The sequence below is a fragment of the Protomyctophum bolini genome (assembly GCF_963924005.1).
Source record: "Protomyctophum bolini genome assembly, chromosome: 17".
Taxonomy (NCBI): Eukaryota; Metazoa; Chordata; class Actinopteri; order Myctophiformes; family Myctophidae; genus Protomyctophum; species Protomyctophum bolini.
In genome coordinates this window covers 41,096,136-41,121,332 of record NC_137878.1, presented here as the reverse complement: position 1 = coordinate 41,121,332, position 25,197 = coordinate 41,096,136, and the positions used below count along the sequence as shown (strand labels likewise).

Sequence of the window (25,197 nt, the reverse complement as noted above, 5' to 3'; positions counted from 1 at the left end):
GAGAGAGTCAAACAAAGAGATGTCTCTGACAGACAGACAGAGAGCCAGCCAACCAATAGGGGCTCTCGTATTTAATGACACTTATGCAAGGGTGGGGGGGGGGTGGGGGGGGGGGGGCATAAGGCATAAATGCAGTTACCATGGAGACCCTACAGCCTAGCTGTTGTGCCCGGGCCTTTTCTCTTCACCCTTCATGTTTAATTTAATGTTTATTATCGTTGTCGGATAAACACATTCTTGATTGTTTCATCCTCTTTGACACATTCTGGGTGTTTTAACCCATTCTGGGCGGGCACCCATTTTGGTGTTAGCACTATGTTATGCTTTAGCTATTGAAAAATAGCAGATCTACAAGCTCATAGCGCGCCACCGAGTGGCGCGCTATGAGCTTGTAGGTCTGCTATTTTTGAAAAAAATCGAAGAACGACTGACATTTTTAGAATCTGATCTCAGGTCAGAATGGGTTCATCAGACCAGTGTGTGTCCAGTGGAAACCTCGTATGAATCTGATCTCAGGTCAGAATGGGTTAAAGCAGTATGTTATGCTTTAGCTATTGGAAAATAACAGAGCTACAAGCTCATAGAGTGGCCACACTACGAACTTGTAGGTCTGCTATGCTATTTTTTTGAAAAAATCCTGAAAATGTGTCCCAAATTTTTTAAGCGAATGTTTTTAACTCAAATCTTTGCCACTGGGCGGGGGGGGGGGGTCCCTGGAACAACATATTTTCAGATGGGAGTCGTCGGTGGCCAATTACAGATAATCTTGGGGGTCCTTGACATTAATATGTTTGAGAACGACTGACACAGAAACATGAGGGTTTTGCAGAAAACTGTCAGGATTTAGGAGACATTTGTAGAATCGTCCTCGACTAAAACTAGTCACTACTAGACATAGTACTAGTAGTCGCATGACATTTAGTCGACTAAAACTAGTCACTACTAGACATAGTACTAGTGGGTATTGAAATGTCAAGAATGCTGGTGTTAATTCTGGTGACTAAGACCAAGCAAAGTTTGATATTTTGTCGACTAAGCAAGCAATTTCAAATGACATGACTAAATGGGAGCAAAACTGTGTGTGTGTGTGTGTGTGTGTGTTCGCTCAAAAGACTTAAGTTTTCTGTCAAAATGAACTCTGCGGTCTAAATCCGAGGAGGTGGAGAAATGTGATGGTTTATTCTCTCCATGGAATAAACAAGCTCTAAATGTTTATTGTGTGTGTGTGTGTGTGTAGGAGCCCAAGACATCGTCTCAGCTGCTGGATGACTGGGGAATGGAGGACATCGACCACGTCTTTACAGAGGAGGACTACCGCGCCCTCACCAACTACAAGGCCTTCAGCCAATACGTCAGGTACACACACACACACACACACACACACACACAACTACAAGGCCTTCAGCCAATACGTCAGGTACACAGCCAGGCACGCACGCACGCACGCACGCACGCACGCACGCACGCACGCACGCACGCACGCACACACACACACACACACACTCACTCACTATACTATTCCAAAGGAGCTCCTTTACCTTCCCTCTTACCTTCCGGTTTCCCCTCTTACCTTTCCGGTTTCCTCCAGGCCGCTGATCGCCGCCAAGAACCCCAAGATCGCCGTCTCCAAGATGATGATGGTCCTGGGCGCCAAGTGGCGCGAGTTCAGCACCAACAACCCGCTGCGCGGCGCCGCCGCCGCCAACGCCGCGCTGGCCACCGCCAACGTGTCGGCCGCCGTGGAGAGCATGGTGTCCGAGGCCACGGCCGCGCCTCCGCCTCCCCCTCCCCCTCCTCCTCCTCCTCCCCCTGCCGCCGTGGCCCCCGCCGTCGCACCGCCCGCCGCGCCCGCCGCCGCGGCGGAGCCCCAGCCCCCTCCCCCCCCGGCCCCGCCCCTACGCAAGGCCAAGACCAAGGAAGGCAAAGGTAAACACGCACCACCGGGTGTGGCCAACGGGGGGGGGGGGGGGGGGAGCAGTGGTGTGGGTTTTTGTCGGCTGAAAACTTAAAACACGGAAAAATGTTCGACTTAAAGGGACACTTCACCCTTTTTGCAAAAAAATATATGTTAATGACGTTTAGAAGCTTTAGATCACTTTCCTGGGGGTCTTTATGTGTGTAATATGTGGTTTTAGATATTTTAGATTGTAGCAGTGAGCCTGTTGTCTCTGATGTCATGGACACTGGTCTCACTACCTTCCTGGACTACAATTACCATAATTATTTGGTGCACTGCTCCTCCTTGTGGATAGGGGGGAGAGCTGTCTTACTGAGACAACATGTAGTCCAGGAAGGAAGTGAGCCCAGTGTCCATGACATCAGAGACAACAGGCTCACTGCTACAATCTAAAATATCTAAAACCACAAATTACACACATAAAGACCCCCAGGAAAGTGATCTAAAGCTTCTAAACGTCATTAACATATATCTTTTTGCAAAAAGGGTGAAGTGTCCCTTTAAGCGATAAGCCACGAGAGGTCTCAGGTTAGCGGGTATTTTACTCTGGCTGAGGGCGTAGGCAGACCCGAGGCGCAGCCGAGGGTCTTCTACCCCCCAGCCAGTGTAAAATACCCGGTATAAGCTGGGGGACCTCGAGTGGCTTATTGCTTTTCTAAAAACGGTTACAAACATAATAGCAATATTAACCTAATAAAACGATTGAATTCACAAAAGTGTAGCTACGCTTTGCGCCACCAGAGCGAGCAGCCGCATCACTTCCTTGTTTTGCTCGGCGAGTAGCCCTTCAAGTGATTGAAGGAGTGGGTTATCGGTGGAATGTACACCGCTCACGTGACGGTAACCAGCCAATCAGAATCAAGTATTGGGACCACCCCGTTTTTAGAATGTCCTTTTTTTTCGCTGAGCGGAAACTAAATGAAAACTACGATGACTGAAGGCTCATACATAGTCTGGATTTTGGGTGGTGAGGTGACCACCGAACTACAACATGACGTCACTGAGCCGCGGTGAAGAGCAAACGACCGCCACCGCTCCAGCCCTTCTCTCTGTTTTTACTGACCACCGCTCAATGTTATTTCAGCTCTGGTGGTCACCTCACCACCAAAAAAACAGACTATGAATAGGCCTTAAGACTAAATGTATGGACAATTTCATCAGTGGCTGAAAACTAGACTAAAATGTCAGGAAGTGACTAGTGGTCGAGAGATCCAGTACAAGTCATGGCTAAAAATGCATTTTCGCCCCGAACAGGCAGAACATTTATAATAGTGCATGCAATGAATGCATTCAAAAGAGCCGAATGAATGTTTTATGGACCCATAATAGTGATTATTATTTAAGTTAAAATTTTGCCATAACCATTTCCTTTTGCCAGAAATCGGGTAGCTTTAAGGTACGGCCATGACAGCAATGATATATAATAGATATATAATATTAATCGTATTTGGTTTTTCGTGCCAACTGTTTCCTATATTCGGTATTCGATTTCCTATATTCGGTGCGTCCCTACTCGCAAAACACTGTCCGGTCGTTGTAAGGTTGTAGATCGTAGACCCTGAGAGGGCCTTAGCGAATGACTGACTGACCCCCCCCCCCCCCCCCCCTTCTCTTTGCAGGTCCAAACGCACGCAAGAAGTCTAAGCCGGCGGCCAAACCTCAGGAGAAGAAGAACAACGCCAAGACAAAGAAAGTGGCTCCTCTGAAGATCAAACTGGGAGGATTCAACAGCAAGAGGAAACGTTCCTCGGTGAGACGGAGAACCTCTCTTCTCTTCTCTTCTCTTCTCTTCTCTTCTCTTCTCTTCTCTTCTCTTCTCTTCTCTTCTCTTCTCTTCTCTTCTCTTCTCTTCTCTTCTCTTCTCTTCTCTTCTCTTCCCCTCCCCTCCCCTCCCCTCCCCTCCCGCGGTGGTCTAATCTAATATGACACCTCTCTCTCTCTCTGTCTCTGTCTCTCTCTCAGAGTGAGGAGGAGGAGCCAGACGTGGACAGTGACTTTGACGACGCCTCCATCAACAGCGTGTCTGTGTCGGACGGCTCCAACAGCCGCAGCAGCCGCTCCAAGAAGAAGCCCTCCAAGTCCAAACCCAAGAAGAAGAAAAGTACGTTTCTGTGATGTCTCGCGACTTAACGAACAGGGCGAGGAGACACACAACGCAACGCAACGCAACGCAACGCACACATTTCGATTTCTTTATTTGAGTCCACATTTATAAAATACATGATCAAGGGCACAAATATGTTCAGTTGCTTCCGATATACTACGCACTCGAAACATCACATGTCTCAGTGCTGGAGTCCAAACAAGCCCTAAATGTACAGAATATATATATATATATATAGAGAGAGAGAGAATATAGGCAGCACATGAACTTATTCACAGCCGACATTGGTAAACGAAAGTAAATCATGGGTACAAAAAGCACCTTCTCCTCCAAATAGACCGACTGCCTATAATGGAGGAGATTGAACAGATTGAACACACACACACACACACACACACACACACACACACACACACACACACACACACACACACACACACACACATCTGCGGCCATGCACCCGTTGCGTTGAGTGTGTTTTCTGTGCTGGGCCGGTTTGACTTGTGGTTTTCCGAAGTGGTCTCTAGTTCATTGAAAGCATATAGCCTACACTGCAGGTCTTTGTTGACTAGTAGACTTTAGAAGACATTTTGAAGCTCCTAGTTGCTCTACTGATCGACATAAGTGATCGATTATTTATAATGGAAAAAATCCCGTCATTTAACATTAAGCATCTCGAGAAGGGTGACACACGGCTCGTCTGGTGGAGTGGATCTTAGTCGAGGGTCCGTTGCGCTGGTCCTTACCTTTTCAAGTCGCCACGTAAACCCCTCGGGTCAGGATTTACGGTTAGGATCGGGGCAAATGGAGCGGAGAGATGGTTGTGGAAGTTGGAAGTGGAGATTTCTTCCATGTATTATGTATATTATACAGTATTACACAGCTGTGTTGGAGCCACTAATTTGAAACACAGGGTTGAAAACCTGCCGGCGTGTGTGTGTGTGTGTGTTGGTGACACACTGAGCTACATGCTAGTTGATTAGCATAAGAGGACCCAGGCCTGGACATGTTCCCTTAACAAAATGTGTTCAAGGAAAGAATGTGAACTTGAGGAAGTATGTATTGCAACACAAGGATGTACGTGTGCGTGCCTGCGTGCGTGCATGTGTCCGTGAGTGAGTGAGTGAGTGAGAGTGTGAGTGTGCGTAGTCGACCGTTAGTCACTGGGTATGACTCAGTGTTTTTTATTAAGCCCTTCTATTTAGACGAGGCATCTCAGTTTGGGCAGTTCAAAATATCAGCTTGTGTGACATATTCTGGCATTCATTAAGGCCATGGTGTCATTCATTAAGACCATGATGTCATTCATTAAGACCATGATGTCATTCATTAAGACCATGATGTCATTCATTAAGGCCATGATGTCATTCATTAAGACCATGATGTCATTCATTAAGGCCATGGTGTCATTCATTAAGGCCATGATGTCATTCATTAAGACCATGATGTCATTCATTAAGGCCATGGTGTCATTCATTAAGACCATGATGTCATTCATTAAGACCATGATGTCATTCATTAAGACCATGATGTCATTCATTAAGACCATGATGTCATTCATTAAGACCATGATGGCATTCATTAAGGCCATGATGTCATTCATTAAGACCATGATGTCATTCATTAAGACCATGATGTCATTCATTAAGACCATGATGTCCAGCGACAATTTAGGCATTTAGCAGACGCTCTTAATCCAGAGCGACTTACATTAAGCAAGAACAAGAAAAAAACAAGAACAAAAAAGCATGGGTATACATCACATAAAAACATTTATCATGAAACATGCGTAGCTAAGAAAGTAACAGTGGAATATCTATATAATGAAACTATACATATAAACTATACATATATACTACTATGCTATACATATGTACTATGACGTGCTATGACTACATACAATGCAATTATAGTGCTGTCTACATAACATGCTATAAGTCTGTATCAAATGCTATCTAAGTCTACAGAATTGCTATCTAAGGGGGTGGGGTAAGTGCTACGGGCCATGATGGAGTCTGAAAAGGTGGGTTTTCAGACTACGGCGGAAGATTGGGAGTGATGCTGCAGTTCTGACTGCGATGGGAAGTGCATTCCACAGTTTTGGAGCCAGAAGGGAGAAGAGTTTGGGAACGTGTGGAGCGTTCTTGTCCCGGTGTTTTTAGTGAGGGTACTTCCAGCTTCCCTGCGTTGGCCGATCTGAGTGAGCGGGAGGGTTTGTAGGGTTCGATCATACTTGCAAGATATGGGGGGGGGGGCCGTACCATTGGTTGCTTTGAATGCGACAGACAGACCTCATATCATTTCTAAATGAGCCTTTTGTACTCGGAGGAAGAGCCAGGGTTGTGTGTATCGTTGTACAGAGGAGACTTTAAAGATTGTTTTGTTGATATTATTACTATTTATTGACAGTCAGTCACAGTGAAGACTGACAGTAAAGAGGGGGGGGGTAAAGGTCGTCATGAACGGGACTCGAACACAGCGACACGATGTCAGGCCAGGCCAGACGTTAACCCATTTAGTTAAGTTAAAAAAAGGTCTTCTAAATCCTGACGGTTTTCTGATAAACCTCATGGTTCAATTGGCCACCGACCCCCATCTGAAAACATGTAGTTCCAGAGTTCAGAAGCAAAGATTTGAGTTAAAATCTCTCTGTCTCTCTCTCTCTCTCTCTGTCTGTCCCTCTGTGTCTCTGTCTCTGTGTGTGTGTCTTTCTCTCTGTCTCTCTCTCTCTCTGTGTCTCTCTCTCTCTGTCTCTCTGTCTCTGTCTCTGTGTCTCTGTCTGTCTCTGTCTCCAGTCGAGACCGAGGAGGGGGACGGCTACGAGACGGACCACCAGGACTACTGCGAGGTGTGCCAGCAGGGGGGGGAGATCATCCTGTGTGACACGTGTCCCCGGGCGTACCACATGGTCTGCCTGGACCCAGACATGGAGAAGGCCCCCGAGGGCACCTGGAGCTGCCCGCACTGCGTAAGGGCCTCGCTCACCTTTTACTCACCTGGAATGTGTTGTTGACCCGTTCTGACCTGAGGTCAGATTCTACAACCGTCTTCTACATCCTGACAGTTTTCTGAAAAATCCATGTTTCTATGTGTCAGTCGTTCTTCGATTTTTCAAAAATAGCAGAACCTATACAAGCTCGTAGCGCGCCACTCGAATTTTTGAGAAACCGAAGAGCGACTGACATAGAAGACATTTTTTTAATCTGATCCTCAGGTCAGAATGGAAAACTGTCAGGATGCAGAAGATATTTCTTTAGAATCTGATCTCAGGAACTGGTTGGAATAACGTGTTCCTTCCACGCGCTACGTCCAACCAGGGAAACTCCCCCCCCTGTCAGGTGTAAAGGAGCAACTTGGACACTCAAGCATGAAGGAAGCATGAGTTCAAGTCCGTTGCTCTCCCCAGGTTGGCGAAGGGTGTGTAGAGCCCAGGATCACAGTAGATGATTGGCACAGGGGTGAAAAATGGGTTACAAAATCGTGGGATAAAAAATATAAGAAAAAAAAAAAGAATCTGATCTCAGGTCAGAATGGAAAACTGTCAGGATGCAGAAGACATTTCTTTAGAATCTGATCTGGGGTCAGAATGGAGTTAATAATGAAACTCTCAGGATGTAATAGACATTTCTTTAGAATCTGATCTGGGGTCAGAATGTGGGGCTAAACCGTACCGTCCCATCCCCCATCCAACAGGAGAAGGAGGGCATCCAGTGGGAGGCGCGCGAGGAGCCCTCTGAGGGCGAGGAGGACATCTTGGAGCCGGCCGAGCCAGAGGAGGACGACCACCACATGGAGTTCTGCCGCGTCTGCAAGGACGGCGGGGAGCTGCTGTGCTGCGACACCTGCCCCTCGTCCTACCACATCCACTGTCTGAACCCGCCGCTGCCCGAGATCCCCAACGGAGAGTGGATCTGCCCGCGCTGCACGGTAAGACCCCCCCCTGCTGCCCGAGATCCCCAACGGAGAGTGGATCTGCCCGCGCTGCACGGTAACTAGGCCTGACTGACGTCTTCTAAAAAGGGTTCTGAAATAACCAATGTTTCCTATAGAGCACCGAAGTCCTGACGTAACTCGCTCATCCCGACGATTCCCCTGGTTCTAAAGTCCTGACGTAACTCGCTCATCCCTTCCATTCCCCTGGTTCTAAAGTCCTGACGTAACTCGCTCATCCCTTCGATTCCCCTGGTTCTAAAGTCCTGACGTAACTCGCTCATCCCGACGATTCCCCTGGTTCTAAAGTCCTGACGTAACTCGCTCATCCCTTCGATTCCCCTGGTTCTAAAGTCCTGACGTAACTCGCTCATCCCCTGGTTCTAAAGTCCTGACGTAACTCGCTCATCCCTTCGATTCCCCTGGTTCTAATTTAAGTCCTGACGTAACTCGCTCATCCCTTCGATTCCCCTGGTTCTAAAGTCCTGACGTAACTCGCTCATCCCTTCCATTCCCCTGGTTCTAAAGTCCTGACGTAACTCGCTCATCCCTTCGATTCCCCTGGTTCTAAAGTCCTGACGTAACTCGCTCATCCCTTCCATTCCCCTGGTTCTAAAGTCCTGACGTAACTCGCTCATCCCTTCCATTCCCCTGGTTCTAAAGTCCTGACGTAACTCGCTCATCCCTTCCATTCCCCTGGTTCTAATTTAAGTCCTGACGTAACTCGCTCATCCCGACGATTCCCCTGGTTCGCGGAAGTAATTTCTCTATGGGAGAATAACATGGGGTGATCTTAATATCGTCTACAATAAGCGTTGTGGTCCAAAAATAAACAAGCTGCTGTTATTGTCAGGAAGGTGTCTCTGTCAGTCACTCATATATGATACAGTCTGCTTCTAGCGAAAATGTAACTAATTCAGCAGCAGTAACATTAGCGGTTTCTCTCAGTTGATTCTTCATATCCATATGAGTGAAGCGGCCGGGGTGACATGTTTATTTTTCAAACAGTTGTTATATGAGGCGATCTAAAATCGCCTCAATGGGGATTTCAATGCAACTAAATAAATACATGAACCTGGGGACTGACGCCCTCTACTGGAAGTGACGTCAGACTTCGGTGCTCTATAGAGCATCGCAGTCCCTCCCCCTTTCAGAACGACGAACGGCCCAGGAAATTAATCCCAATGCATTTTTCCCTCATAGGCATTTCCTAAAGTATTTATTTAAAGACGGTTACGCCGCGGACAAAGACAACTCGGATCGTGACCAAATCATGACAATGAACACAATAATGTTTTTGGGGCCGATCAAATAATTTATAAGGAGAAAAACAAAACAAACAGTGTTGTCTTTCCCTGCCTTTATTTTCTTCTTTCTAATGATTTGATCGGAACCAAAACATTGTGTTCATTGTCATGATTTGTCTCTCTCTCTCTGTCTCTGTCTCTGTCTCTGTCTCTGTCTCTGTCTCTGTCTCTGTCTCTGTCTCTGTCTCTGTCTCTGTCTCTGTCTCTCTCTCTCTCTCTCTCTCTGTCTCTCTCTCTCTCTCTCTCTGTCTCTCTCTCTGTGTCTCTCTCTCTAACCTAATGTAATGTCTCTCTGTCTCTCTCTCTCTCTCTCTCTGTCTCTGTCTCTCTCTCTCTCTCTCTCTCTAACCTAATGTAATGTCTCTCTCCCCCCACAGTGTCCCAACATGAAGGCCAAGGTCCAGAAGATCCTGACGTGGCGCTGGGGCGAGCCTCCTCCCCCCACGCCCGTGGCCCGCCCCCCGGACCTGCCCGCCGACCAGCCGGACCCCACGCCGCTGGCGGGACGGCCCGACCGCGAGTTCTTCGCCAAGTGGTCCAACCTGTCCTACTGGCACTGCTCCTGGGTCACCGAGCTGCAGCTGGAGCTGCACTGCCAGGTATGGGAACGGAGCCCCGTTCTGACCTGAGATCAGATTCATACCAGGTTTCCACTGGACACACACACACTGGTCTGATGAACCCATTCTGACCTGAGATCAGATTCATACCAGGTTTCCACTGGACACCTCTCGCTTGACTCGCTTTATTTACTTCAGTCTAAATGAGTAGCTCAATGCTTCAACACTTCACGTATAATTAACCCATTCTGACCTGAGATCAGATTCATACGAGGTTTCCACTGGACACACACTGGTCTGATGGACCCATTCTGACCTGAGATCAGATTCTAAAAATGTCAGTCGTTCTTCGAATTTTTCAAAAATAGCAGACCTACAAGCTCGTATCGCGCCACTCGGTGGCGCGATATGAGCTTGTAGATCTGCTATTTTTCAATAGCTAAAGCATAACATGATGCTAACACCAAAATGGGTGCCCGGTCAGAATGGGTTAACCCATTCTGACCTGAGATCAGATTCATACCAGGTTTCCACTGGACACACACATAGAGTTATTATACAATAGAGAAGACACCCAGAGGAAATCCTGAAGCGCAATGGACATAGTGGCCGAAGAAGGTATTGCAGTTTGGTAAGGTTTTGCCCTCAAACACATGAACGCGCACTAGGCTCCGTCCACTCTGCCGGTCGCTCGCGCGTTCATGTGTTTGAGGGCAAAAATCCAGAATGCACAGGGCTCCTAAACCGGAAGGAGGAGTGGATTCGCCTCATGCGCTTCTGAGCAACTCAATGCAAGTGGACGGGAGGAGAACTTGGGTGTCTTCTCTATTGTATATATACTCTAAGGACACACACTGGTCTGATGAACCCATTCTGACCTGAGATCAGATTCATACCAGGTTTCCACTGGACACACACACACTGGTCTGATTAACCCATTCTGACCTGAGATCAGATTCATACCAGGTTTCCACTGGACACCTCTCGCTTGACTGGCTTTATTTACTTCAGTCTAAATGAGTAGCTCAATGCTTCAACACTTCACGTATAATTAAAGGCATTTGAAATGACATAAAAATGAACATGTTCAGGATTCCAATTAGGATATAGCAAGAAAATGATCGTGTTTTAACGAGCTCCGCCCCCCTACGTCTCCCAGGTGATGTTCCGTAACTACCAGCGCAAGAACGACATGGACGAGCCGCCGCCCGTGGACTTCGCCCAGGAGGGGCAGGAGGGTCTGCTGTCGGCCAAGAGGAAGAAGAAGGACCCGCTCTACGCCCAGATGGAGGACCGCTTCTACCGCTACGGCATCAAGATGGAGTGGATGATGATCCACCGCATCCTCAACCACAGGTACCCTGCACACTGACCTGAGATCAGATCCACCGCACCCTCAACCACATGGTACACACTGAGCTGAGATCAGATCCACCGCACCCTCGACCACATGGTACACACTGACCTGAGATCAGATCCACCGCACCCTCAACCACAGGTACCCTACACACTGACCTGAGATCAGATCCACCGCACCCTCAACCAAAGGTACCCTGCACACTGACCTGAGATCAGATCCACTGCACCCTCGACCACATGGTACCCTACACACTGACCTGAGATCAGATCCACCGCACCTCGACCACATGGTACACACTGCCCCATTCTGACCTGAGATCAGATTCTAAGAAATGTCTTCTACATCCAGACAGTTTTTCTGAAAAAGCTATGTTTCTATGTCAGTCATTCTTCGATTCTCAAAAATAGCATATATATATATTGAATATTTTTCAATAGCTAAAGCATAACATGATGCTAACACCAAAAGGGCCCCCCCCCCCCCAAAGCCCTTAATCTGACCTCTACATGTCAATGCCGTAACCCTAACAACATGAATCCATAAGTTATTGTGAGGACCAGGGAAATTGTACGCACGCTGCATTTCTTACATTCTACTAACAGTATTATAGTAATATGAGTACACTACACTACACGCACACGCGTGTGCGTGTGTGAGAGAGGCCAGCTTTATTGATTTAGGAGTGAAAACGTGAATCTATTACTCCATATCGAAGTGTCCTTGAGAAATGTGTGACCTCCGACAGCATCCTGTCTGAGCAAGACCTCTGCTGGATGAATGAATGCAGAACACACCATACTACTCCCTTTCACTCACACACACACACACACACACACACACACACACACACGCATCATCATCGTCAATCACATCTAGCATAACAACAGTGTTGGATGCTAGATGTAAACATGTAAGCCCCAGTGCATTTACAATGGAAGTCACATGGTTTGACACAACAACAATGTTGTGTCAAACCATGTGACTTCCATTGGAAATGCATCAGTCAACGAGTCTCATGCATCAGCTATACATCAATCTGTTGTGACCGTGTGAGTGAAGCCAAACACATCGGATACCAACTATTTCCGAGTTATTGTTGCCATCGCTGACTCCTCCTCCTCCTCTTTGTGTCCCCATCGCTGACTCCTCCTCCTCTGTGTCCCCCCATCGCTGACTCCTCCTCCTCCTCCTCTGACTCCTCCTCCTCTGTGTCTGACTCCTCCTCCTCTGACTACTCCTCCTCAGCGTGGACCGGAAGAACAACGTCCACTACCTGATCAAGTGGAGAGACCTGGGCTACGACCAGGCTACCTGGGAGGCCGAGGACATGGACATCCCCGACTTTGACATGTTCAAAGTGCAGTACTGGAACCACAGGTACGTCACACATTCTGACCTGAGATCAGGGATGCGGTCAGGAACGAGACGGAGTCGAGTTCCGCAAGCATCACTGAATTTAAGGGTGTTAAGGGTAACTGAAGTTACTCTTAAAACTAAGAAAATCGCTGAAAAAATCATATATTTCTTTTAATGACAGATGTAGTCACTCCGACCAAAAAATGTCCAAAGAAACTAGCTATAGCCGTAGCCACCGAGTTTGCTATAGCGCTCTGGGGAAACGGAGCGGCTGAATTATTTGTTTTGATTATAGGTGGTGAACGGTGCTGGTTTGATCCACCGCCGTTTCAACCAATCCTCGAAACGACCTGTTGTAGAATAATACACGTCATGTGTGTGTGTGTGTGATATGTGTGCAGAGAGCTGCTAACGTTGACGTACTCTGTGTGACTGTACGCTGTGTGTGTGTGTGCAGAGAGCTGCTAACGTTGACGTACTCTATGTGACTGTACGCTGTGTGTTTGTGCAGAGAGCTGATGATGATGTGTATATATATATATTTGTGTGTGTATGATATGTGTGCAGAGAGCTGATGATGTGTATATATATATGATATTTGTGTGTGTATGATATGTGTGCAGAGAGCTGATGATGATGTGTATATATATATGATATTTGTGTGTGTATGATGTGTGTGCAGAGAGCTGATGATGTGTATATATATATAATATTTGTGTGTGTATGATATGTGTGCAGAGAGCTGATGATGGGAGACGAGGGGAAACCAGGAAAGAAGATCAAAGTTAAAGGAGCAAAGTTGAAGAGGCTGGACCGACCGCCAGATAACCCCGTGGTCGATGTGAGTCTCTACTTCAAACCTTTTACACAATCAGTGCCGGAAGTGCATCAAAATAGGAGCTCCGGGGTGCCAGAGTTGTCTGATCGCTTTTACTCTGAAAGCCATGAACCTGAAACACTTTATTAAAAAATTATTAAACAAAGTGACCTCACAATCCCCGATCATCTTAATTTATTTATATACGCTCCAAAAAAGCGTTCATATTTTGCGGGAGAGACGGATGAGGAGCAGAAATGAAGCGCCAGCATATCGATCCATTCATCACCACGGAGAGCGCCCTGGATGAGGAGATACGAGTCATTCTTTCCGCCGCGCTAACATGGGAGTCAATGACAAGCTAATAGTTGCACAGAGCGTTAGCATACGGCAAGAGAAAAGTGAAATGCCAAAAGAAAAATAGGAAAAATTCTGAATATTCTTATCTCGCCCCGTATCTTTGAGGGTGCGCTAGGACGGCCACGCACGTCCAAGGCACCTCTCGGTTCCAATCCTTATGACGTTTAGGTGCGTCCTATGTACTGAAACGGTTAAAACATCTCTCTTGTTTTTGTTCTTTCCTACGACGAATCCACCTAAGGCAGGGTTCCCCACTTTCTTGGGCGTTAAATGGGGGTCAGTAGCCTCTGCTTGTCAAACTGGGGGTCCTTTTCAAATGCCCTGATCATTAATTTCAGGGCAAAACCTCGACCTCACGCGTGCCGACTCGGCCCCCAGCCTGGTACCCTAGTCAAAATATGGCCCTTGAGGGAAATTAATTGGGGAACCCTGGCCTAAGGCCTGTATTCTGTACAATACATCCACCTAAGGCCTGTTTTCTGTACAATACATCCACCTAAGGCCTGTTTTCTGTACAATACATCCACCTAAGGCCTGTTTTCTGTACAATACATCCACCTAAGGCCTGTATTCTGTACAATACATCCACCTAAGGCCTGTATGCTAAAAAGTATCTAAATATTGCTTTGATGCTCATATTATCCTTAAGAAGTTTGTATTAGAATATGCATATAGGGCTGGAATACACATGGACCTATAGCTGTAATTTGCAACTCCAGATTTTCTTTTGCAATAATGGGATGAATCTAGAGTTGCAATACTCTCCACTGACTCCCCAGTCCCCACTTATCCAATAAATATCGTTTTGCTATAAGTTATTCATGCATCCCTATTTTATCCATCCGGCGAGACGGGTCGCCGCATTTTAGGAGCACCAACTCCTCCAGGTGCTCCTCTGAGTACTAGACCAAGTAACTCCTCCAGGTGCTCCTCTGAGTACTAGACCAAGTAACTCCTCCAGGTGCTCCTCTGAGTACTAGACCAAGTAACTCCTCCAGGTGCTCCCCTGAGTACTAGACCAAGTAACTCCTCCAGGTGTTCCTCTGAGTACTAGACCAAGTAACTCCTCCAGGTGCTCCTCTGAGTACTAGACCAAGTAACTCCTCCAGGTGCTCTCTGAGTACTAGACCAAGTAACTCCTCCAGGTGCTCCTCTGAGTACTAGACCAAGTAACTCCTCCAGGTGCCGTCGAAATTACAGATTTTACACTTGCTGAAAATAGTCGATCTACAAGCCGTGGGCTTGTAGATCGACTGTTGTGAGCTTGTAGATCGGCTATTTTCAGCATGCGACCAAGTGTAAATTCACTTATACTGGATCTCTTGTCCACTAGTCCATTTTAGTCTAGTTTTTATTTCTTGACTAAATCGTCAGTATATTTAGTCTTAGTTTTAGTCGTCGTAGTTTATAGTTTTCATTTAGTTTCCATTTAGTTTTTGTCCGTGGAAAAAAAGGTAGTCGACGAACATTTTTCCGTCTTAGCTTTAGTCGACGAAAACAACACTGATGCTGTACAATACATCCATGTACGGTATGACAAATTTGGAGAAAATAGATGCAGATTGAAAAGCAGCTATTGGTCTTAACTCCCGCCCCCCCCACCCCCCCCCCCTCCACAGCCCACCGTCAAGTACGACCGCCAGCCGGAGTACCTGGAGTCGACGGGGGGCACGCTGCACCCCTACCAGCTGGAGGGTCTGAACTGGCTGCGGTTCTCCTGGGCGCAAGGAACGGACACCATCCTGGCCGACGAGATGGGGCTGGGGAAGACGGTCCAGACCGCCGTGTTCCTGTACTCGCTGTATAAAGAGGTACAAAGACCACATTTGCGCCACATTTTCTCCATTTTTCCAAAAAAATAGCAGACCTACAAGCTCGTAGCGGGGCACTCAGTCTCAGTGCCACGCTACGAGCTTGTAGATCTGCAATTTTTCAACAGCTAACGTATAACGGAACACCAAAAAGATCTACAAGCTAGATCTACAAGCTCGTAGCGCGCCACCGAGTGGCGCGCTACGAGCTTGTAGGTCTGCTATTTTTTTTTTAATCTGACACTGACATTTTTAAGAATCTGATCTCAGGTCAGAATGGGTTAATCAGACCAGTGTGTGTGTCCCAGTGGAAACCTCGTATGAATCTGATCTCGGGTCAGAATGGGTTAATCTGCGCTGCCCTCCTATAGGCCGGTGTGTAATCCCCTTGGCCGCGCGCCAGGCAGCCATTTTGTACGTGTCAGCTGAAATGTGACGACATTAAAATAAAATAAAGCCCCAATCTGAGACTGTAAACACACACTGTGTGTGTGTGTGTGTGTGTGTGTGTGTGTGATGCCGGTCAGGTGAGCAGCCACTGCTGCCATCTAGTGGCGGGAGGCCTCGTGTGAATAAATAGATGCTTTAATAACCTCCTGGTGAGATGCATTATGGAGGCAGTGTTTTAGTCGTAGTCCCTTCAATAGTTTTCATATAGTTTCAGTCACATTTAGTCATTAGTGAGTCATTAGTTATGTTTTTATGTACAGTCTGCAAATATGTTTCATACAGAAAACACAAAGTGACTTCTTAACCCATTTAGACCTGACGTCGAAATATTTAAAAAAAACGTTCGCTCTGAAAGAATATGTATTCAAAGATTTGTGCCGCATTTTCACGATTTTTTTCCAAAAGTGCCAACGCTCTACGAGCTTGTAGATCTGCTATTTTTCAATGGCTAAAGTATAACATAATGCTTAGTTAAAACACCAAGAGGGGGTTCCCGACCAGAATGGGTTAACCCATTCTGACCTGAGATCAGATTCTAAAAATGTTCTTCTACATCCTGACAGTTTTCATTCTGACCTGAGATCAGATTCTAAAAATGTTCTTCTACATCCTGACAGTTTTCCATTCTGACCTGAGATCAGATTCTAAAATGTTCTTCTACATCCTGACAGTTTTCATTCTGACCTGAGATCAGATTCTATAAATGTTCTTCTACATCCTGACAGTTTTCCATTCTGACCTGAGATCAGATTCTAAAAAAATTCTTCTACATCCTGACAGTTTTCTGAAAAAGCTATGTTTCTATGTCAGTCGTTCTAAAATGGGTTAAACCTTTGGACATACGAGGTCTCCACCCGACATACACGAACATCTCAAATGGTATTAATACCTCTCTCTCTCTCTCTCTCTCTCTCTCTCTCTCTGTCTCTCTCTGTCTCTGTCTCTCTCTCTCTCTGTCTCTCTCTGTCTCTCTCTCTCTCTCTCTCTCTCTCTCTCTCTCTCTCTCTCTCTCTCTCTCTCTCTCTCTCTCTCTCTCTCTCTCTCTCTCTCTGTCTCTCTCTGTCTCTGTCTCTCTCTGTCTCTCTGTCTCTGTCTCTCTCTCTCTCTCTCTCTGTCTCTCTGTCTCTCTCTCTCTCTCTCTCTCTCTCCCTCCCTCCCTCCCAGGGCCACTCCAAGGGGCCGTTCCTGAGTGAGCGCCCCTCTCTCGACCATCATCAACTGGGAGAGGGAGTTTGAGATGTGGGCGCCCGACATGTACGTGGTGACCTACGTGGGCGACAAGGACAGCCGCGCCGTCATCCGCGAGAACGAGTTCTCCTTCGAGGAGCACGCCATCCGCGGCGGCAAGAAGGCCTCCAGGATGAAGGTGAGTTCTTCTGTTCCTACCGTGTAGACTGTAAAAGAAATGTGGACAAAAGCGTTCTCCGGGTCTGATATGGACGTAAGATGAAGCCCGTCAGTCCTTGCTGTAAGTCTCCATCTTTGTATATCCGTTTGGGCCCAGCTGGCCCATTGGCTGGCTCCGCCCAGACGACTCCCCCCCACCCCCTTCTTCTTCGTTGGTATTTTTTTTATTTCGAACGGGGGGGTGGCTCCCGTTCATAGACTGTAACGGTGGCCACGCCCCTCAGAACATACGTGACTTTATGGTCATTTTTTTAATAAATGGGACCATAATTTTCCAAAAAGAATATCATGACATTAGAAATGAGACTTTAAACGGGTGCACGTCTTTTTTCCGACAGCATATTGATCCGAAACCTCAATCCTAACCTAACCCTAACCGCAAGCACGGGAGCAGCGCATGTCGGACCATCGCTTTTTCGCATCGCAGCGACGGTCCCCCCGCTGCGGAGCGGACCGTTGCCCCGTCGGCTAGAATGCTGTCGGAAAATAATCCGCCTCCCCTTTAAACTAGTGACTGGAAGGAGAAAGTATTCATGACCATGTTTATTAAGGTAATACAGTCTAGGTGAAGTTGGGCCACCTATGACAGACAGCGCCACAACAGGCCAATTATATGAACTTTCAGGAAGTCCCGATTTCCTTATAGTGGCTTCACGAAATATCTGTCTTACTGCCCCCCTGGTGTGTGTCCCCTAACCGTTGACCCCCTATGTGTGTGTGTCCTAACCTTTGACCCCCTGTGTGTGTGTCCTAACAGAAAGACTCGTCGGTAAAGTTCCACGTGCTGCTGACGTCCTACGAGCTGATCACCATCGACACGGCCATCCTGGGCTCCATCGACTGGGCCTGTCTGGTGGTGGACGAGGCCCACCGCCTGAAGAACAACCAGTCCAAGGTACTGCCCGCACGCACGCACGCACACACGCACGCACAACAACCAGTCCAAGGTACCACACACACGCGGCTTCTTACTTTGAGAATGGTGGTGTGTGCCGGGGCGCCTGATGGAGGGGAAAGGAACTGGTTGGAATAACGTGTTCCTTCCACACGCTACGACGTCCAACCAGGGAAACTCCCCCCTGTCAGGTGTAAAGGAGCAACTTGGACACTTAGACATGAAGGAAGCATGAGTTCAAGTCCGTTGCTCTCCCCTTGTCCCCCATATATGGGGACTAGGTTGCTCTCCCCTTGTCCCCCATATATGGGGACTAGGTTGCTCTCCCCTTGTCCCCCATATATGGGGACTAGGTTGCTCTCCCCTTGTCCCTCATATATGGGGACTAGGTTGCTCTCCCCTTGTCCCCCATATATGGGGACTAGGTTGGTCTCCCCTTGTCCCCCATATATGGGGACTAGGTTGGCGGAGGGTGTGTAGAGCCCAGGATCACATTAGATGATTGACACAGGGGTGAAAAATGGGTTACAAAATCATGGGATAAAAAAAAGAGAATGGTGGTGTTTGGTGCGCCGTTTATATCGGTCTGACTGCCTGCCCTGCGATTAAACGCGATAATTTTTCTGTAGTTAATTAATCGTAATTAACGCGTTAAAGTCCCGGCCCTATTTTATATGTGTTATTTTCCCTTCGGTCAGTCCTTCTATAAATTAAAGTGTTTAATAATGTGTTATTTTCCCTTCGGTCAGTTCTTCTATGAATTAAAGTATTTTATTAATGTGTTATTTTCCCTTCGGTCAGTCCTTCTATAAATTAAAGTGTTTTATTAATGTGTTATTTTCCCTTCGGTCAGTCCTTCTATAAATTAAAGTATTTATTAATGTGTTATTTTCCCTTCGGTCAGTCCTTCTATAAATTAAAGTATTTTATTAATGTGTTATTTTCCCTTCGGTCAGTCCTTCTATAAATTAAAGTATTTATTAATGTGTTATTTTCCCTTCGGTCAGTCCTTCTATAAATTAAAGTATTTTATTAATGTGTTATTTTCCCTTCGGTCAGTCCTTCTATAAATTAAAGTATTTTATTAATGTGTTATTTTCCCTTCGGTCAGTCCTTCTATAAATTAAAGTATTTTATTAATGTGTTATTTTCCCTTCGGTCAGTCCTTCTATAAATTAAAGTATTTTATTAATGTGTTATTTTCCCTTCGGTCAGTCCTTCTATAAATTAAAGTGTTTAATAATGTGTTATTTTCCCTTCGGTCAGTCCTTCTATGAATTAAAGTATTTTATTAATGTGTTATTTTCCCTTCGGTCAGTTCTTCTATGAATTAAAGTGTTTTATTAATGTGTTATTTTCCCTTCGGTCAGTCCTTCTATAAATTAAAGTGTTTAATAATGTGTTATTTTCCCTTCGGTCAGTCCTTCTATGAATTAAAGTATTTTATTAATGTGTTATTTTCCCTTCGGTCAGTTCTTCTATGAATTAAAGTGTTTTATTAATGTGTTATTTTCCCTTCGGTCAGTTCTTCCGCATATTGAACAACTACCCTCTGCAACACAAACTGCTGCTGACGGGAACACCTCTGCAAAACAACCTGGAGGAGCTCTTCCATCTCCTCAACTTCCTCACGCCCGAGAGATTCAGGTACCCTGTGTGTGTGTGTGTGTGTGTGTGTGTGTGTGTGTGTGTGTGTGTGTGCGTGCGTGCTCACTATAGAACGTCGCAGTCCCGCCCCCTCGAGAGACCCGGAAAATAAATCCCTGTTCATTTTCATCATAGACTTTTTCAGAAAGTATTTATTTAATAGACGTTTACGCCACGGCGGACAAAGACGACTCTTGTCGTGACAAATCATGGCAACAAACACAATATTTCGGGCCAAACAAAGAATTAGAAAGTATTAAAAAAAACACTTTCTTTGTTGTTTTTCTTCTTTGTTAATTATTTGTTTGGTCCAAAATGTTGCGTTTGTTGTCATGATTTGTCACGCCAAGCGTTGGCTTCGTTACGACGCTTTAAAAGGTCTTTAAATAAATACGTTTTGAAATGTCTATGAGGGGAAAATGCATTGGAAACTATTTCCTGGGCCTGGCGTCGTCATGCAAGGGGGCGGGACTGGGCCTGGCGTCGTCATGAAAGGGGGCGGGACTGGGCCTGGCGTCGTCATGAAAGGGGGCGGGACTGGGCCTGGCGTCGTCATGAAAGGGGGCGGGACTGCGACGCTCTATTAGTCTTGGGGCAGAGTTTTGAATATCACGCCATTTCTCAGTTATTGCAACTATTTTCTGTGACATCGCCCGAATGATAATTCATACTGTACTGTGTGTGTGTATTTTCGAAGACGATTTGTAGAATCGTCCTCAGTCTAAATGGTTATTAACCATTTTGGTGTTAGCATTATGCTATTCTTTAGCTATTGAAAAATAGCAGATACGAGCTTGTAGGTCTGACAAGAACGACTGACATAGACACATAGCTGTCGGGAAAACTGTGGGGATGGCCCGTAGCACTTACCCTATACCCCCTTAGATAGCATTTGATACAGACTTATAGCATGTTATGTAGACAGCACTAGAATTGCATTGTATGCAGTCATAGCGTCTGCTCTCCTCCGTTCCTTATTGACGGTGAAGCGTCTGCTCTCCTCCGTTCCTTTCCACAGTAACCTGGAGGGTTTCCTGGAGGAGTTCGCGGACATCGCTAAGGAGGACCAGATCAAGAAGCTCCACGACATGCTGGGGCCTCACATGCTGCGGAGGCTGAAGGCCGACGTCTTCAAACACATGCCCTCCAAGACGGAACTCATCGTCCGCGTGGAGCTCAGCCCCATGCAGAAGTGAGTCGTTGGACCGCACGGGCGTTCCCTTCTAGGGCGTTCCCTTCTAGGGCGTTCCCTTCTAGGCCTTCTGACTAGTCGACTAGACCTCACGGGCGTTTCCTTCTAGGCCTTCTGACTGGTCGACTAGACCTCATGGGCGTTCCCTTCTAGGCCTTCTGACTGGTCGACTAGACCTCATGGGCGTTCCCTTCTAGGCCTTCTGACTGGTCGACTAGACCTCATGGGCGTTCCCTTCTAGGCCTTCTGACTAGTTGACTAGACCTCATGGGCGTTCCCTTCTAGGGCGTTCCCTTCTAGGCCTTCTGACTAGTTGACTAGAAGCCTGGTTTACTAGTCCACTAGTTGACTAGCTACCTATTTAAGCAAAATTACACGAGAGGGTGTGGGTTAACGTGATTATTGCCACGACAGGGATGCGGTCAGGAACGAGACGGAGTCGAGTTCCGCAAGCATCACTGAAGTGGCAATAATCACGTTAAACAACACCCTCGAGTGTAATATTGCTATTCTACAACAGTTACCCTTAAAACTATTAAAATCGCTGAAAGAATATATATTTTTTAATGACAGATGTGTAGTCACTACGACCACAAATGTCCCAATAAACTATAGCTATAGCCTAGCCACCCAGTTTGCTATAGCGCTCTGGGAGAACAGAGCAGCTGAATTCTTTGTTTTGATTAGGTGGTGGTGTGTAGTCAGTGGTTTAACCACCGGCTAGAAGGCTGTTTCAACCAATCAGATTGCTTCCTCGAAACGACCTGTGGTAGAATATGTATTAAATACTACAAAAACTATAATACTAGACTGTAACTGTTACTATAATATAATACTAGGCTATAATCTACCTGATCTTGAGGCCTACAAAATATCAAATTTATCAACTAGTCAACTAGTACCAACAAGGTGGACTAGTGGACTATACCAGTTGCTTAATGCCCTAGTATGTATGTAAAACCTCTTCTAAAACCTTCCCGGGTCGCAGCGCGACACGTTGTGAGCTTGTAGATCTGCTATTTTCAGCATGCAACCAAGTGTAAAAATGACTTGTACTGGATCTCTAGTCCCTTCCTAACATTAACATTTTAGTCTATTTTTTTATTTGTTGACAAAATCGACAGTATATATTTAGCCATAGTCATTTATTCCATCATTAGCTTAGTTTTGATTTAGTTTTTATGTTTTCGTCTGCGAAACTCTTTTTTTCGTCGTAGTTTTAGCCGACGAAAACAACACTACTGCGTTGCATTGTAGCCCCCCCCCAGCCCCCCCTCCCCCTCCCCCTCTTGTGATGTCTGACCTTTGCCCCCTCGCTGGTTTTTCCAGGAAGTACTACAAGTTCATCCTGACCAGGAACTTTGAGGCTCTGAACACCAGAGGAGGAGGAAACCAGGTGTCTCTGCTGAACGTCGTCATGGACCTGAAGAAGTGCTGCAACCACCCATACCTCTTCCCCGTGGCCGCCATGGTACGACCCCCCCATTAACCCATTCTGACCTGAGATCAGATTCATACGAGGTTTCCACTGGACACACACTGGTCTGATTAACCCATTCTGACCTGAGATCAGATTCTAAAAATGTCAGTCGTTCTTCGATTTTTCAAAAATAGCAGACCTACAAGCTCATAGCGCGCCACTCGGTGGCGCGCTATGAGCTTGTAGATCTGCTATTTTTCAATAGCTAAAGCATAACATGATGCTAACACCAAAATGGGTTCCCGTTCAGAATGGGTTAATTTATACACACATCCACCCCTACCTCTAACCCGTGCCCCCCACCCCCCCCCCCCCCATGTCTACTCTTGACTCATTCGTTTTATATTAATATTTAGACCCTTAACTCTAAAAAAAAAAGTACGTCTTCTAAATCCTGACGTTTTTCTGAAGAAAAAAAAACTAGGTTTCTATGTCGGTGTCGGTGGTGCTCAAACTATTTCATGTCAAGGAAACCCCAGAATTATCTGTGATTGGCCGGGGACCCCCATCTGAAAGTAATGTTGTACCAGGGACCCCCCCCCCCCCCCCCCCCCCAGAAGTTGAGTTAAACACGTACGCTTGAAAGATTATATGTCCAAAGATTTGCGCCACATTTTCACGATTAAAAAAAAAAAAAAAAAATGGCAGACCTACGAGCTCGTAGATCTGCTATTTTTCAACAGCTAACGTATAACGCAATAGGTTTAATAAACCCCCTGACATTTCTTTGACCCCAAACCAGGAAGCGCCCAAGCTGCCCAACGGGATGTACGAGGGCAGCGCCCTCACCAAGGCTGCTGGGAAACTGGCGCTGCTGCAGAAGATGATGTTGAAGCTGAAGGCGGGAGGACACAGAGTCCTCGTCTTCTCCCAGGTAACGCCACCGGATCACACTCACACACGTAGGGAGGACACCGAGTCCTCGTCCCCTCCCAGGTAACGCCACCGGATCACACTCACACACGTAGGGAGGACACCGAGTCCTCGTCTTCTCCCAGGTAACGCCACCGGATCACACTCACACACGTTTCTTTGGTCATCCCGGGTTTTAGACAAGCTTTCTCTGTGTTATTGTCAGGGAGGTGTCTCTGTATCGTTTGCAACAGTCAGTCACTCATATAATGATACAGTCTGCTTCTAGCGAAAATCTAACTAATTCAGCAGCAGTAACATTAGCGTTTTCTCTCAGTCAGTTGATTCTTCATATCCATATGAGTGAAGCGGCCGGGGTGACATGTTTATTTTTCAAACACAGTTGTTATATGAGGCGATCTAAAAAATCGCCTCAATGGGGATTTCAATGCAGCTAAACAAATACATGAACCTGGGGACTGACGCCCTCTACTGGAAGTGACGTCAGACTTCGGTGCTCTATAGAGGTCTCAAACTGTGGTTGAAATCAGATCAAATGTGCTCACATGTATAGCTCCTGACTGCAGGTCACGAGAATGATTGTTTACTTTTGTACTGGAGGTTATGTAATGTGTACTGTGCAACTTTGCTGTAAATTTCACTTGAATGTACTTCTTATTTTTTTAGATTGGGTGTTCTTTTAACTTTTCAGAAAAGTGGTGAAAACTATAGCACTCGCGCTAACACACTGTAAAGGATGCATCTACAAGTTGTACAGTGAGCAGTGTGACTGTTATATCAAATACATAAACATGAACATATTTCCAGATGACCAAGATGTTGGACCTGCTGGAGGACTTCCTGGAGAACGAGGGGTACAAGTACGAGAGAATCGACGGAGGAATCACCGGCGGGATGAGACAAGAGGCTATCGACCGCTTCAACGGTACGCACGCACGCACGCACCCACAGGCACGCACGCACCCACAGGCACGCACTGACGCACACACACACCCACACACACACAGGATGAGACAAGAGGCTATCGACCGCTTCAACGGTACGCACGCACACACACACCCACAGGCACACACGCACCCACCCACAGGCACGCACTCACCCACGCACCCACACACACGTCACGTCACTAATGAACAGAACAGAAACTTTCGGCCGAAAATGGATAAAAATGCATTTTCGGCCTATTCGGTTTCGTTTCGTTTATTTCGCACAATAAAAACAGTACAAAAAGGTAACATCAATAAAAGAAGTGTGTGCAGGTGAGAAAAGAAACCCAGGGAGGGCTTATATGTTGTGTTAATATACAATTTGACAAATAGTAATATACAAATAGTAAGACAAAGTAATCAAGCATAGGTATGGAAAATAACAGAAACAAAAACAACAAGAAATACATTATTTACACTTGTGTAAATACCGAATAGGCCGAAAATATATCACCGAACAGTGTATGCAATTAATGCATTCAGAAGAGCTGAATAAATGTTTTATGGACCCAAATCAGGTCGCTTTAAGGTTAGCAATAATGACAGCAATGGTAGGAAAAAAAAGATAAATAATATTAATCATCATTCGGCCAAGAATCTCCCTTTCGGTGCATCCCTGTGACATCACGCATCCCTGTGACATCACGCATGGCGCGCTATGAGCTTGTAGATCTGCTGTTTTTCAACAGCTAACGTATAACATGA

At 46.3% G+C, this 25,197-nt stretch overlaps 1 protein-coding gene across 1 annotated transcript in view; it reads left to right on the top strand.

The window, feature by feature from the left end:
• The window catches only part of LOC308332353 (chromodomain-helicase-DNA-binding protein 4-like), a 64,540-nt gene that overhangs the window by 11,165 nt on the left and 28,178 nt on the right, over positions 1 to 25,197 (top strand). Inside the window, 19 exon segments of the mRNA XM_080788210.1 lie at positions 1,238 to 1,356; positions 1,589 to 1,926; positions 3,577 to 3,707; positions 3,920 to 4,058; positions 6,857 to 7,029; positions 7,755 to 7,988; positions 9,676 to 9,897; positions 11,018 to 11,214; positions 12,464 to 12,595; positions 13,313 to 13,415; positions 15,371 to 15,562; positions 17,177 to 17,200; positions 17,202 to 17,378; positions 18,177 to 18,314; positions 19,840 to 19,961; positions 20,980 to 21,153; positions 22,483 to 22,624; positions 23,376 to 23,507; positions 24,314 to 24,431. Of these exon segments, the coding sequence (XP_080644336.1) occupies positions 1,238 to 1,356; positions 1,589 to 1,926; positions 3,577 to 3,707; positions 3,920 to 4,058; positions 6,857 to 7,029; positions 7,755 to 7,988; positions 9,676 to 9,897; positions 11,018 to 11,214; positions 12,464 to 12,595; positions 13,313 to 13,415; positions 15,371 to 15,562; positions 17,177 to 17,200; positions 17,202 to 17,378; positions 18,177 to 18,314; positions 19,840 to 19,961; positions 20,980 to 21,153; positions 22,483 to 22,624; positions 23,376 to 23,507; positions 24,314 to 24,431 (3,007 nt within the window).